The sequence below is a fragment of the Anoplopoma fimbria genome, chromosome 9 (assembly GCF_027596085.1).
Source record: "Anoplopoma fimbria isolate UVic2021 breed Golden Eagle Sablefish chromosome 9, Afim_UVic_2022, whole genome shotgun sequence".
NCBI lineage: Eukaryota > Metazoa > Chordata > Actinopteri > Perciformes > Anoplopomatidae > Anoplopoma > Anoplopoma fimbria.
Genome location: NC_072457.1, coordinates 7,257,584 through 7,271,896, shown reverse-complemented (window position 1 = coordinate 7,271,896; position 14,313 = coordinate 7,257,584). Strand labels below are relative to the sequence as shown.

Below are 14,313 nucleotides of genomic sequence, written 5' to 3'. Positions count from 1 at the left end.
AATGTCACTCTCACTGTACTGTACTAATTTACTGTTCCAAGCAAATCAAACTTTATTTGCCTAGCACCTCTCACAATTAAGTGCGATTGAAAGTATATTTATAAGTGACTGATGAGCTAATAAGACAAATATAACTGTGAAACAATTAAGCTCAAAACTATGAGAGTAACTGTAATGCTGTGGTTTTATTGGAAGAATCACCAATGCAATGAATGCCTTCATTACATTTAATGTGATTTTAGTAATAAAATCACATTGAAAACATGTTGTGAATCTTACCTGAGGATCATTGAGCAACAATCCCAGCAGCCTTTCAATTTAAATCAACCAATTCATCAATTAAGGTCTGAATTCTGTCCAAAATAATTATTTTAAATAAAATGGAAATATAATTTTTAAATGAATCAATGCAACTTTCCTCGGGCAACTGGTCAAGGGAAAATAAAGAAAGAAGAGCAAGGCTGAAATCAATAATGTGAATGAGTGTAATATAGAGTATGTTCACTTTTTTGTACATGTGTATCTGTGTGTGTTCGTGTCTACAGGCTGAAGCCCTTTACATCATACAAGTTTCGGATGCTGGCCACCAACGATGTAGGAGACAGTGTCCTCAGCAAAGAGACGGAGGCTGTAACAACTCTACAGGATGGTGAGAGACTGGGAACACTGGGAATGAAAGAGGGAGGGAGACAAGGAAATATGTAGATTTGAAAACATGACAAAGTAATATTATGAAGATTCTGTCTGTCGTTTTCCTTTTCTCACGCTCTTTCTCTTTTTTTTTTCTTTTTAGTACCTGACGAACCCCCAGTGATCCTCGCAGTGAAACCAACAACCACTACCTCTGTCCTGGTGCAGTGGAAGGTATTAGAAGACAGATACACACACAGTGAATACGCACACACCTGCACAACACAACTTTGATTGCAGGTTAATCACCTATTTTGGAGAATGAGACCTGTGCAGACTCACTGTACGCGGTTGTTTGTACGGGTTGTGTGGATGCAATTATCATTATCTATTGAGCCAGGAACGGTCAGAGGGCAGCACAGACAGATGGGAGGGACGGACAGGCGGAGGGACAGACCGTCCTGTCTGGGGGAGACAACTGTTCAAACTCTTAATAAGGATACACCAGCATGGGAGATGTTGGAGGGCGAGAGAAGCAAACATCGGTATTGTCCAACAACAGATGAAAATAGAGAGAAAGAAGTGGTTTTGGAGCATCCGTGACAACTGAAAAGACAGTGAACACAGCGTGGATACTTCACTGCTTGTCACTCTCCCTCTTCTGTTTGGAAGTGTCTTCTCTCGCTCCTTCTTAGCCTCATGTCAAAGCATAAGGAGGCAATGAAAAACAAAGTCAGCAGCAATTTCATCATCCTTTTACAAGTGCGCCAAACCCACTGAAGCATCATTTTGTCTGTACGGGTTACAGCCCGACCAATCCAGCAGCCCTTTGAAGTGGACTCTGCTGATAAAATGCTGCTCCTCCAGCCTGCCAGCGTCCTGTCAGTCACCTCGCTACACCAAGAAAAAAAACGAAAATTGAGCTCAGAGCAGAAGTCTTTCTCTTTGAGAAATGAAGTACTAATACTTAAATCTGTGTGTAATTGTTTGCGTGTTTTTCAGCGTCCCAATGACACCAGTATTAACGGCGTGTTGACTGGATACCGGCTGTATTATAGAGAGCTCCCGGTAAACACCTCCAGTTTAGCTGAAGCAGAAGTCCAGGCAACCAAGAACAACACCACGAGTGCCCTAATTACAAGTGAGTAGTATTGAAACTATTGTTAACTGGTCATTAAGCCCCACTCCCACTTAGTTACTGTTGCTGTGCCTGTCAGACTTTTCTTGTGCAGCACATAAGCAGTTTACAGTGGAGGCGTAAGAAAATCAAGCTATTCACCTAATTAGTTTACCTAAGAATCTATCTGATATAGACAAATGTGAAATCCTTTGCTCAGATTACACAAAAAGTAATTTATTAATTAATTTATTTTCCTTAGATCTTATGCGTATGGTGGTGTGTTCTTTTTACATTGAAAGTTTTCCTAAATTAGATTTAAAAAATGTAAATATATTTGGACTTTCTTAGATTATTGCAATAATAAATTGTGATGCTTATCCAATCTCCAGATTCTTAACAATACACAGCCCTAGTTTACAGTGATGAGAATGTCAATTTTATCACTTAAAATTCTTAGTATTTTTTTATTCCATTGATTCCTGATAGAAGTCAGAGGGAGACATATGCAGGGCTCACATTATTTAATAAGAACACCATAAATATGTGTAGGACATGAAAATTTAAAAACATCATTGAGCTTGATAGACCTTCTATTCTAAGAATAATAAGGGGTGTTCAAACATAAATGTCTTCCGCACTTTTTCCATTTAAACAGTCACTTTATTGAATGGCATTAGAATTGCACAGCTTATTGTTTAACTTGATCCAGTTATTAATGTGTCCTTCCATCTTTCTCTCACTCTTCCCAAGCCAAGAGCACATTCAAGACAGTGAGCAGCGCCTCGCTAACAGAGTTCGAGTTGACACGTAAGTCATTTTAGAATGATGTTTTCCAAGTGATAACAATAACTAACATATTAGTTTTGCATGCTGTATGTGTTGTATAAACGTAAATGTAAGTATTTTAATTTCTTTGTAGAACTGAAGAAGTTCAAACGCTACCAGATTGTTATGACAAGCTACAATATCATCGGAGAGAGCCCACCCTCCTCCCCAGTCGAGGTGTCTGTTGGAGAAGCAGGTGGGTGAAAAACAGAAGGAAGCTATTTTAATGGTTGTCATCATTACAATGTGCCATCTACACAGTTTGTTTATGAACCGTTTACACCTGTGGGATATAACGGCAGAAAAGCTGTTCTATTGTTCAATGTCAAGCTTCTTCTCTCCTCTGTGTTCAACATTTCGTGCGTTGTTAGAAGGTTGCATTTTGGGTACAAAAAGCAAGATTTGGTTTGCAGGTGATTCATTAGATTGCTGCTCTTCTTACATCAGTTACAGTTGGATATAAAGATCATTCATCTTCTCTGAATTTTAACTTACGTACATCTTTTAAGCATAAAAAGCTAATTCTTGAAATTGGAAATGGCAGTTTAAGCGATCAATCCCAACTCAAGGTCCACTTTTCTGTGCTTCAGTGGAGTTTACTCAGTTGTAATGGAGATGGATCCTTTATCATACAAGCTCAATAGCTGTCATGAATACATCCCTGGCACACAAGCAGCTTTTGTTCTCTGGAAGAAGCTGGTAAGAGAACCTTGAGTTTGGATTGTTTTGTCAAATTGTTATATCTTTTGTCTGCTCTCCTTCTCTTCTCCTTACTCACTTTGTCCTGTCCACGCCTCCTGTCCTGCTCTTATTGCCCCTCGACTGGCATTGCCTTGTGTGTGTGTGTGTGTGTGTGTGTGTGTGTGTGTGTGTGTGTGTGTGTGTGTGTGTGTGTGTGTCTGTGAGGGCGTGCATGCGCATACATCTGCACACATCTGAATGTCGTCAAGAGCTGCACACAGTCATCTATTTTGTAGTAATGGCCCAACCCCTGTTTAACTTTCACCGGAGAGTCAAACCATGCATCCATTACACAGACAGGAGTGCAAATATATTCTCTTACACACACACACACACACACACACACACACACACACACACACACACACACACACACACAGACACACACACACACACACAACCGTGCGAGTGAACAGATTTGCACGTTATGCTAGTAACACCCACACGTTTTTGCAATTTCCCTCACAATCTCACACTCCCTCCATCAGACCAACATTGCATTCCTATTCATGGGGGTGTGTGTGTGTGTGTAGTGTGTGTGTAGTGTGTGCGCGTAGGCCATACGTATCACATGCTGATGAGCGAGAGGTGAGGATAAGCAGGGGGGAGGCAGAAAAAAGGCTGGAGGGGGGGATGATGAAATGGGGTGATATGGTCTTTTTCTCTAGCCTCAGGTGCACGCTGAGTGTTCATGCATATGTGAGGTACAGTGGAGTAGCAAGGTGCCGCCTTAGGCCCGTTCTAATTGGAAGGGTAAAACATATCCTCCCTACTTCCCACTCTTAGACCCAGCTACACACACACACACACACACACACACACACACACACACACACACACACACACACACACACACACACACACACACACACACACACACACACACTGTAACTGTAACACCTTTTCATCCTGCAGCTCCCTCAGTGGCCCCTCAGTCCATCAAAGTGTCATCTGTGTCTCCCTCCATCCTGGAAGTGACCTGGGACACGCCCCCCCTCGAGACCCAGAATGGACTCATCCAAGGATACAAGGTGACAAAGATTTCCTTGTGTCAGAAACACACAGGACAGAAAAAGGAGTACTGCTATGAGTGTCCATGTGAAAAGCTGTTTCGCTCTCCACACTTCAAATGTCTCTCCTCTTGTCTTGGAGAGGTTTCGCTCTGCTGCACCTTCGAGTGTCCTATAGAGAAAGAGGGAGTGCTAAGTTAGAGGAAGATTCTGAATATCCTTTAATGGTTTCAATATCACTCCTCTGGCTATCTCTCTCCCCCCCAACTCCCCTGTCACACACCCTCGCTCTTAGTACTTCAAACACAAGGTTATCTGTCCTGCTTTAGACACATTGATTTCTGCTGGAGAAGGGGAGGGAATGGAGAAAGAAAGACGGGAATGTAATATTTGCAGAGTGAAGAAATGAGATGAGCGAGTTATCCCTGTAGAATCCTGATAGAGGAGAGGAGAGAGGCAGTACGTTCAAAACTACAAGAGACGGATGGACACGGCGAGGGGAGGGGAGCGTGAGGGAGAGGGGGTTAACGAGATGAAGACGAGAGAAATAGAGCAAAGAAAGAGTGTTTAATGAATGCATATGTTCTGACCTATGTTAACAGTCCTACTCTGTTCGGTGACCAACAGAGACCACAGGTAGGACTGGAGGTAAACATCGCGAGTGTATTTTTCCACAGTTGCGGTTTACTTAAATGCTTTAGAGGGCTTGTTAAAAACACTGAAAATGATGGGTAATAGGCAATAACAAGCTGTGCTAGCGGAATTTCTAACAAATGTAAAAGGTTGCACAAAATATAATGTGTGGGCAGATTTGTACAAATGACTCATTCATACTTTGAGTGACACATTCAAAAACTGCAGATTTTCATTGTGGTTTCAACTTTTAAGATTGAATTTCTTTAGATTTCATCCGTCATGATATTCCTGTCAAAATAGGTCAGTCGCTTAGAAGTTCTACAGACACAAACAAAAACCTGAAAAATGTTCCTCCTTTGACGAGCAAGATTTAGGATTAAACTCGTTTGATAATCCATTTAAGGTTTTTGATCCCATCAAATCATATCATAATCATCATCATTCAGGAACGCTTCAAATAGGCTTTTTAGACTAATCCTAGTGGTCTCACACTCTTACCAAATACCAGAATAGATCCCCTTGACAACAGTAGAGTGGATTATAAAATATTCTGGACACTCAACTAAACCATTACAATGAAGTATCCCAAGAATGTTGCCTAAAAGGAACTTCCAATTTTGTGCAGAAGGTAATACATTTTGGTTTTAAATTGAGTATATGGATGAGTTATTCAGTATCTCATTATTGTAAGAGCTTGTGGAAGGACAGAGATGGTATAATGCTGCCCTCAAGTGCTACTCATAGGCTGCTACTTCCAAGTTTGGAAGGTGTAAATATAGCTTTTGGTGCTTTGTAGTGCCTTCTGTTAAGAATAACAACAAAATGGATCCCGTAACAGAAAGCAGCTCTTGGCTTTTGTTTTACTTTTTAGAAAGCAAACTGCACAGAGATGATTTATGTTGCAAAAACATTGAACTGAATATAAGTAGCAGCTAAGATATATACAAAATAATTCATCAAATGAATATCACATCAATTTCTGGCAGTTTCTCACTTTTTTCTCCATCATATAACTACTGGTCTACAATGAACTCCAAGTAAAAAAAAAAATGTCCAGTCCGTGTGTAATTACAAAAGCAACAATTTGATGATCTGATTACAGTTTGAATGAGCTGAGGAGCCATGCTCGCTATGATTAGAGACCCAGGTGGCTGATTGTCGTTGAATGCTTGTCATGAAAACATTGATGTCGACGAGGTTGAACACATTCAATTCAAGCACAAACTCTGCCTTGACACAAAGTAATACTACTGAAAAAAACAGTAATCAGTAATGTTTGTGGTTGTGTGAAAATGTCTAAAGCAAACAAAACCAAAAAAAACAGCCGTGAGCCCGGCTCACAGGCTACAACAATTTGCACGTTTTTAATTCCTGGGAATCAGCAACAAAAACAAGCTGTCATGAGCATCATTGTCTCCACACTGGGAAAAAATAAAATATCTAAAACTGTTAAAATGAAGAAGGCAAGATTCCCTTTGCCAAGTTCTTTTTAACTTTTACAGAGGAACGATAGAAAGCATCCTGACTGCAAACATTACAAACTAACCTCAGTGGAACCCATCTACTGAGCATCATCAGTGAAATTCGTGACAAGAGGTGCCTGCAAAGAGCCCAAAGGATATTAAAAGACAAAACCCGCTACAACCTGTTCACCCTTCTGCTGCCAAGAAGTATCAGCTGCCGTACTACCAGACTTCTGAGCAGCTTCTTTCCTCTGCGAGAATCTGATCCTCCACACTCCACCTTACACAAAAAGTCATGCTTTTTGTTTTCCTTATGTAGTAAAATGGGACTACAACTGCCCCAAATGTAGCAAAACTGTGTTGTACAATGACAACAAATGAACCTTGAATCATGAACGAGAATAAGTGCTATTACAGCTGCTGTGGCTATTTTCTCAGCTTAAAGGCTCCAAGATATTTGATCTGGTTCATCTCTAATGCATGAAGCTCAACCACCTCTGTAACCTTGCTGTTAGTGCGCATCTGATATGGCAGTATGTGTGGAGAAAGTCAAGGCAGCTCCCTTATCAAAACAAGCCCTTTTTTTTGCTGGACTCTCAGCTCTCAAAATATGAAAATGTTTCCTCAACATGCAGCTGAGATTAAACAACATGCAGTGATTTGTAAAAGCACACATTTAAGGCAAGTAGCTGTTCTAAAGAATATTAAAGTGGATATGCACCTGTCCATTGTCCTAATGAGCAGGAGGCCAGCTGTTTTAAGGCATCAAACGAATTCTGTTACTGGATATGCATTTATATAGGCTGTTTACTGGCAGTAACATATCGAGTATATTACTTGTTTTCTTTTTGCTCATTATACACAACCTGTTTCATTAAAAGTATGTGATGATGGAGAATATATTAAAGTCACATTCAGAATTTCAAGAACACTGAAAGTCAATTAAGTAGAACTTTTCTCGCTTCATCTTTGAAACTTTGAAATTGGTCTGTCTGATGTGCCATAGAGGAACAGAAGCAGGATTCATTTAAAACGATGTTCAACACTATACCTCAATGATAACTAAAACAGAGTCTGAACTTTAAACCTACTTCATCATAGCTTTGATTATGTTTTACTGGAAAAAGAAATTGTTGGCATCATTCCGACGGTACAAGGTCCTAATATAAATTTTAATCATACTAATACATGATCAGGTGACCTTTGTTCTATTTAAGTGCACAGGGATTGACCATAGTATCCCGCTTGTCTTCATTACTGAACAACGTCCTGAAAGTTAATAGTGACCTCAGAGTTTATTGGTTCCACATGAACATGGACAGTGACACATGGGCTATATTTTTAATTATGTGGTTACTTGAATCGGTTCAAATGAGCAAATCTCAAGTTGCATGATAGCAGAGTTGATCGTGTGAGGTTTTAAAATAATGGGTACTATACACTTAATTAAGGTTTATTTACAACAGACTATGGTTTGGTAATCAGGCAACAAGTCATAAATCAGAGCGTTCAGAAAATCGCAGTGTCCCAGTCAAAATTAGGACTTGAATGTTGACCTAATTTACAGTATTTACAAGTTAACTTTAAGGCTATTTAATTAAAGCAACTCTGATATGACATCAACACTTGTAACTGCCATTTTGTGTGTCTGAACATTTGCTGTTATCAGGTAGTCTAAAGTTTATAGTAGGTCAGAGAGAAAGATAACTTGTTTATTGTCCTCAGCTAAGATACTTTTGCCTGAAATAGAGAAAAGGTTTTATATGTATGTACATCTAGACCAGACCAGCGGTATCTGTATCTGCATCTGCAACATGACATCAGACCTACTTGAACCTTCTGTTAAACTGTCAATGTCAAAAACGAATCTCTCTATAACCTACTTCTCCTCCTTGTAAACCAGCGCTTGTGCACTTGTTTACATGGATCGATCAGGAGACCTCGGGAGGAATGGACACAAAGTAAATAATATATATGTAGCTGGCAGAAATGAAGTGAGGGAGAGAATAAAAACAGGAGGAGGAGGAAGTAGTTAGGAGACAAACACAGCCAGTGTTACTGACCGTGTTTTGCTGCGTTGCAGATCCACTACTGGGAGAGGGACAAGCAGAACCAGAGCGAGAAGGTCAAGGTGATTTTTGTCCCGGACACCCGCGTGCACCTCACCAACCTGACCAGCTACACGCCTTACCTGGTCACTCTGACTGCCTTCAACACGGCTGGAGACGGCCCCCCCAGCGACCCCCGCGGGGCCCGCACCCTGCAGTCTGGTACGGAGCGCTGACAGCTCGGCTACCTTAAACCAAATTATCGAGCTTATATTTCTTTGGGAGTTCCTTTATTTCATTTTGTCATCCTCCGTGCGTCCCGCAGCTCCCAGCCAGCCGAGCTTCCTGTCCTTCTCCGAGGTGACAGGTGGAAGTGTCAACGTGTCCTGGGGAGCTCCACTCACTCCTAATGGACAGCTGGAGGGCTACAGGGTCGTCTACCAGCCCACCGCTCCTGTGCAAGGTATGCACACACACACATGCTCTGTACACACACACACACACACACACACACATAAATGCATGACAATGAGGACGCTGACATTTCTTTCTTTTTTATTGTCTGTGTGAGAGCAGGAGTGAGTAAAGTGGTGACAGTGGACGTGAGGGGCAGCTGGCAGAGATGGCTGAAGGTTCGAGACCTCGTCAAAGGAGCGACGTACACGTTCAGCGCTCAGGCTCTCACTGTCAGCTATGGACCGCCTATACAGGCTAACATCAGTGCTCAGCCTGTACAAGGTAGGCATGGCCCTGACTCTCTGTGTGTGTGTGTGTGTGTGTGTGTGTGTGTGTGTGTGTGTGTGTGTGTGTGTGTGTGTGTGTGTGTGTGTGTGTGTGTGTGTGTGTGTGTGTGTCTGTGTGTGTGTGGTTGTGGGTGTCGTGGAGACAAACACCTGTTCATACAGTCTCATTTTAAGGACTCAACCAAGACTGCAATTTACAGTTAATTGATTACAGTATTCTGAAGATTGTGTTTTAACTAATAAATTGTTTAATCTATAAAATGTCAAGAAATTGTGAAACATTTAGAAGTCTTTTGTCCGACCAACAGCACAAAACCCCCAAATATTCAGATTAAAACGATAGAAAACTTACATTTGAATGGAAATGACTTCAATGTGACCCATCTATACTTGAGCATAACTTAAATAACTTTAATGTCTTAGTTATATTTCATGCTTGGTGAAAAATGTTGGAACATAACCGTATTGTTATTTTATCCATATGCTGACACAACTACAATGTACTCACATGTATAACTTGTAGTATAATGTTTATTATTTGATCATATAAAGTCATTTAATAGGTTTGCTTTGTTACATTTAAGCCGATACACGAACAAACTAACTAGTGATTGAGGTAAAGGTTAGGAAACATTTTCAGAAAATTTGTGTGTAATGTTTGTGCGTGTCCCTCTCTGACACTGCAGGCTCCCCTGGGTCCCCTATGGAGATGTCCATCACCAAGACGTCCTCTGCGCTCACCGTCCACTGGTCGGAGGGAGAAATGGGTGCAGCACCGATCACCGGCTACGTCATTGAGGCGCGGCCATCGGGTAAGTGAACGCCACACGCAGGTCTAACACCAACTTACATGTGCACCGATTATCCTCATTGATTAGGAGTGAGGGCGGCTGTGGCGTAGTGGAGAGCAAGGTAGTTCTCCAATCAGAGGGTCGGTGGTTCGATACCCGGCTTCGGCAGTCGATGTGTCCTTGGGCAAGACACTTAACCCCAAGTTGCTCCCGAAGGCTTGCCATCGGTGTGGACTGGATGATGAATGTTATGAGTCTGATGGTGGCACCTTGCATGGTAGCCTGTCATCAGTGTGTGAATGATATATAATATACTACTGATTGTAAGTCGCTTTGGATAAAGGCGTCTGCTAAATGACTGTAATGTAATGTTAAGAACGACTATGGAGCTCACTTAGCGCCGAGCTTTCTCCGACCCGCTGTGCAAATCAAGTCAAGTCAGCAGCAATTTTCTCATAACGATTACCAGAGGTATAAAAAACGGAGAGGGGTCGTCTGTGGCAAACTGATCACTCTGAGAGAGAGACTCTGGTGGTATTCTACCACTGATAATAACCCTTTTATTAATGGTAATAACAGTGATCATCATCATCATCTTCATTTTAAATGTGAATGACAATTTATAATTTTCTGTAATCACAATCTGACATTATCTCGCTCCCTCCCTCTCTCTCTCTTCCTCTCTCTCGCTCGCTCCCTCTCTTACTTTCTCTACGTCACCGACTCTTTTTCTCCCTCTCCCTGTTTCACCCTCCCTCCCTCTCTCCCTCCCTCTCTCTCTCTTTCTCTGTCTCCCTCTCCCACCGACTCTCTTTTTCCCCATCTCCCCCCTCTCTCCCTGTTTCACTCTCTCTCTCTCTCTTTCTCTGTCTCCCTCTCCCACCCATACTCTTTTTCTCCCTCTCCCCCTTCTCTCGCTCTTTCACCCTCCCTCTCTCCCTCCCTCTCCTTCTTTTCTCCCTCTCCCCTCTCTCCCTATCCCTTTTCCCTGCCCCTCTTTTTCTCCCTCTCCCCCTTCTCTCGCTCTTTCACCCTCCCTCTCTCTCTTTCTCCGTCTCCCTCTCCCACCAACTCTCGCTCTTTCTCCCCTCCCCCTCTCTCCTCTGTCCCTCTCTCCCTATCCCTTTCTCCCTGTCCCTCTCCCTCTCTCTCCCCCTCTGTCTCCCCCTCTCTCTGCAGATGAAGGAGTGTGGGATTCCTTCATCAGACTCCTCCCTCCCAACAGCAGGTCTGTTTCAGTGCCGCTGGAGCGCCTGAGGTCTGGGATCAGCTACGAGTTCAGAGTCATCGCTGTTAATCGCTATGGTTACGGACAGCCGAGCACACCCTCTGCTGCTCTAGCTGGTAAACACACACACGCACACACACACACGCACTCTCTCGCACTCACACACCGGGCTAATGAACATATCCAGGGTGATCCAACTTGTTTAATTGGGGTTGGACTGAATGTCTAGCTGGTTGGAAACTCTGGCAGAAGCTGCTGTGATTGTGTGTTTGTGTCTGCTGCCACCAAGAGGCAGAGCCGTGGAACTACTACGTTTGTGTTTCCTGTCTGTGGCACAATAATTAATGAACAGTCCTCAATCCAGACATTTAAACGGCCTCCTCTCTCTTAACTAATAAACTGATCTGAGGAAAGAGACACTTTTAATCAACTTAAGTGTTTTTTCACCAGATTGTTTGAAGAATCAGCAGGATGAGTTTTATGCCACGAGGAAGAGGAAGAGACAAACCATAACTTCAATTTGAACTAAAGCAAAAAGGAAAAGTCTACATCTCCCTCACATGTGTTCCTCCCCCCTCTCTCCCCTCTCTCCCCCTCTCTCTGCAGCGCTGTCGGAGCGCCCGTTCTACGAGGAGTGGTGGTTCCTGCTGGTCATGGCTCTGGTGGGACTCATCCTCATTCTGGTCGTGGTCTTCACACTGCTGCTGCACGGACACAGCAGCAAGTACAAGCACTGCGGCACAGGTGTGTGGCTCACACGGACACGCTCTCATGTCAGGCTTCATACGGTGACAGAGTGGTCATATTCAAGATCGTTTTAGGCAAAAGATGCATATTCCTCTCGTTAATGAAGCTCCCATCCATCAACTCACCATCAACAGGGTCACCAAATCTACACCAATGCCACCTGTAAGGGCCATAAGAGTTAGTCCTTCAGAGCATTACGTTATCTCCCTGAAGATGTCATCTCTGTAGGTTTTTGAATATGGCTTTAGATTAATGCTGAAAATAAGTCTTTACACAAGTTTTAGTATTAATCTAGGTTAGTATTATAAAAATACTAGATGGGCCAATACAAAGTGAGATTTCATTTAACTAGAAAAAGACAGCTTTATGGCTTTAAGATATTAGAACAGACATGTTTGAGTCCATCTATCAGCAACTTACCGTATTACGTCTCATAAAAGCCCTGTTGAGATCAGAGTCCCTCGTCTATTGAGAGATCCCACAGGAAGAAGAGGCTAACCAGTTTTCAAATCTGGGCGCTCTTTTATGTTTTAGCTTGCACCACCTCCACAGGGTCAGTCAGGGAGCGCAGCAGCCTGGAGCTGGAGGAGCCAGAGTCTTACTACAGGATACTTACTGACATGGAGTGAAGGACAAGCGCGCTCCTCATTATGACAAAAAAGTGTTTGAATGTTTCATGTGTTGCCCAGTTTCCCCTCTATAGCTTCCGCTCTTCATGTTTTCCTGTTTTCATGCAAGTTTCTTCTCCTTTGGGTTTCCTGTGATGTGCTAAATTCTGAGCGCAGCAGAGCTTTTACAGTCACTTTGTGTGTGTGTGTGTGTGTGTGTGTGTGTGGGTGAGTGTGTGCATGCCAACATCTGTAATACAAAGTTATCCCTGACAAGCACGGGTTACATCAGGACAGCTGTTAATCTGAGTTGCCACGGAAACCTTGGCACAACCTCTGGGGCAGCGGAGTGATGAAACAGAGCGAGGGAGGTGCTGTGGGAGGGAGAGAGAGAGAGAGAGAGAACACAAACAAGAATCAATGTGTGTCAATTCACTTCAATTTTATTCATATGGCACCGAATAATACCAGAGGTTATCTCGGAGCACTTTCCACATAGAGAAGGTCTAGACCGTTCTTTTTTATAATGTGTCAGTGTCAGTGGGCTACAGCAAATTACATTTTTGTTCAGATGACCATAAATCATCCAGAGCACATTGTTGTGCTTTCAACAGCGTCACATTTCTCCCAATTCATAACATGACTTTGTTTTCCTTATTGTTCCATTTGTTATAGTTATTGGTGAATAAATGAAGAAGGTATTCCGTGTGGTTACCGCCTGAGTGACAAATTATGACCGCCAGTTTCATTTGCTTCTTAATCTCAGACCTGAATACAGAGGAACAACTTCACAAATAAATTCTCAGCCCCTGCCACATGCGAGTGAATGAACTTTAGTATTCACTAAGAACCTTTTGCATTTCATTTCTTTTCATTTTCCTCCAGGGAAGCACGTCACCACAGCGGAGGAGTCGGTGACGCTGGACAACGGAGGTTTCACCGCTTTGGAGCTCAACAGTCGAACGCTCAACACCAAGAACTCCTTCCTGAAAAAGAACGGCACCAGGTGTGCACTCGCTCACTCACACATTTAACTGGATTAGTTCCAATTATTCTTTATTTATTAATTGTTAATGTGTTTGTGTTTGTGTTTGTGTGTCCAGGTCTCCTCCCAGGCCGAGTCCAGGTGGTCTTCACTACTCCGACGAGGACATCTGTAACAACTATAACGGAGCGGTGCTCACTGAGAGCACCACGCTCACAGAGAAACCCACGGAGGTCTCTGAGTCAGAGGTAGGTCTCTCTATCGGACTCTCTCTCTCTTAAACTCAAAGGCTTTATAGAGTAAGTCCTTAAACCCTGAAATGAGTTAAAGCTCGTCCTCGACTTGAAGTTAATGTGTTTCTTGAATGGGTTTTTGGTAAGAAGCCTGAAGTAATGTTAGTGGTTTACACAAGCTGAAGAGATTTAAAAAATGTTGTTCTACGATATCAAATATGTAAATAAGTAAAAACCCAGCTAACAAGTGGCTAAATGAGACTAACTGTCATCACCAAAAGTATCCCACATTATCTCAGTGTCTTCCACTCTGTCTTTCCTTTCCTATGGCCGTCACTCTAATGAACAATGAATCATTCATCCTCTGTCAGGAACAAATGCATGTGCAATAACCCGGTAACTTTAAATTCAAATATATAATTCTAAATTATATAAATACATCTCAGCTTCCTCATGTCCATAAAGTATCCTGTTACAACCTTCACATATGTATTCAAGCAGCCTT

General features: G+C 42.5%; 1 protein-coding gene across 1 annotated transcript in view; it reads left to right on the top strand.

Annotated features, from left to right (window-relative positions):
- Window positions 1–14,313, top strand: part of LOC129095493 (protein sidekick-1-like) — a 233,084-nt gene that overhangs the window by 218,019 nt on the left and 752 nt on the right. The window contains exons 32-45 of the mRNA XM_054603956.1: window positions 546–649; window positions 794–864; window positions 1,633–1,771; window positions 2,501–2,557; window positions 2,670–2,771; window positions 4,232–4,347; window positions 8,509–8,695; window positions 8,799–8,936; window positions 9,050–9,211; window positions 9,903–10,028; window positions 11,187–11,351; window positions 11,842–11,979; window positions 13,476–13,596; window positions 13,694–13,823. Of these exons, the coding sequence (XP_054459931.1) occupies window positions 546–649; window positions 794–864; window positions 1,633–1,771; window positions 2,501–2,557; window positions 2,670–2,771; window positions 4,232–4,347; window positions 8,509–8,695; window positions 8,799–8,936; window positions 9,050–9,211; window positions 9,903–10,028; window positions 11,187–11,351; window positions 11,842–11,979; window positions 13,476–13,596; window positions 13,694–13,823 (1,756 nt within the window). The remainder of the gene's footprint in view (window positions 1–545; window positions 650–793; window positions 865–1,632; window positions 1,772–2,500; window positions 2,558–2,669; window positions 2,772–4,231; window positions 4,348–8,508; window positions 8,696–8,798; window positions 8,937–9,049; window positions 9,212–9,902; window positions 10,029–11,186; window positions 11,352–11,841; window positions 11,980–13,475; window positions 13,597–13,693; window positions 13,824–14,313) is intronic.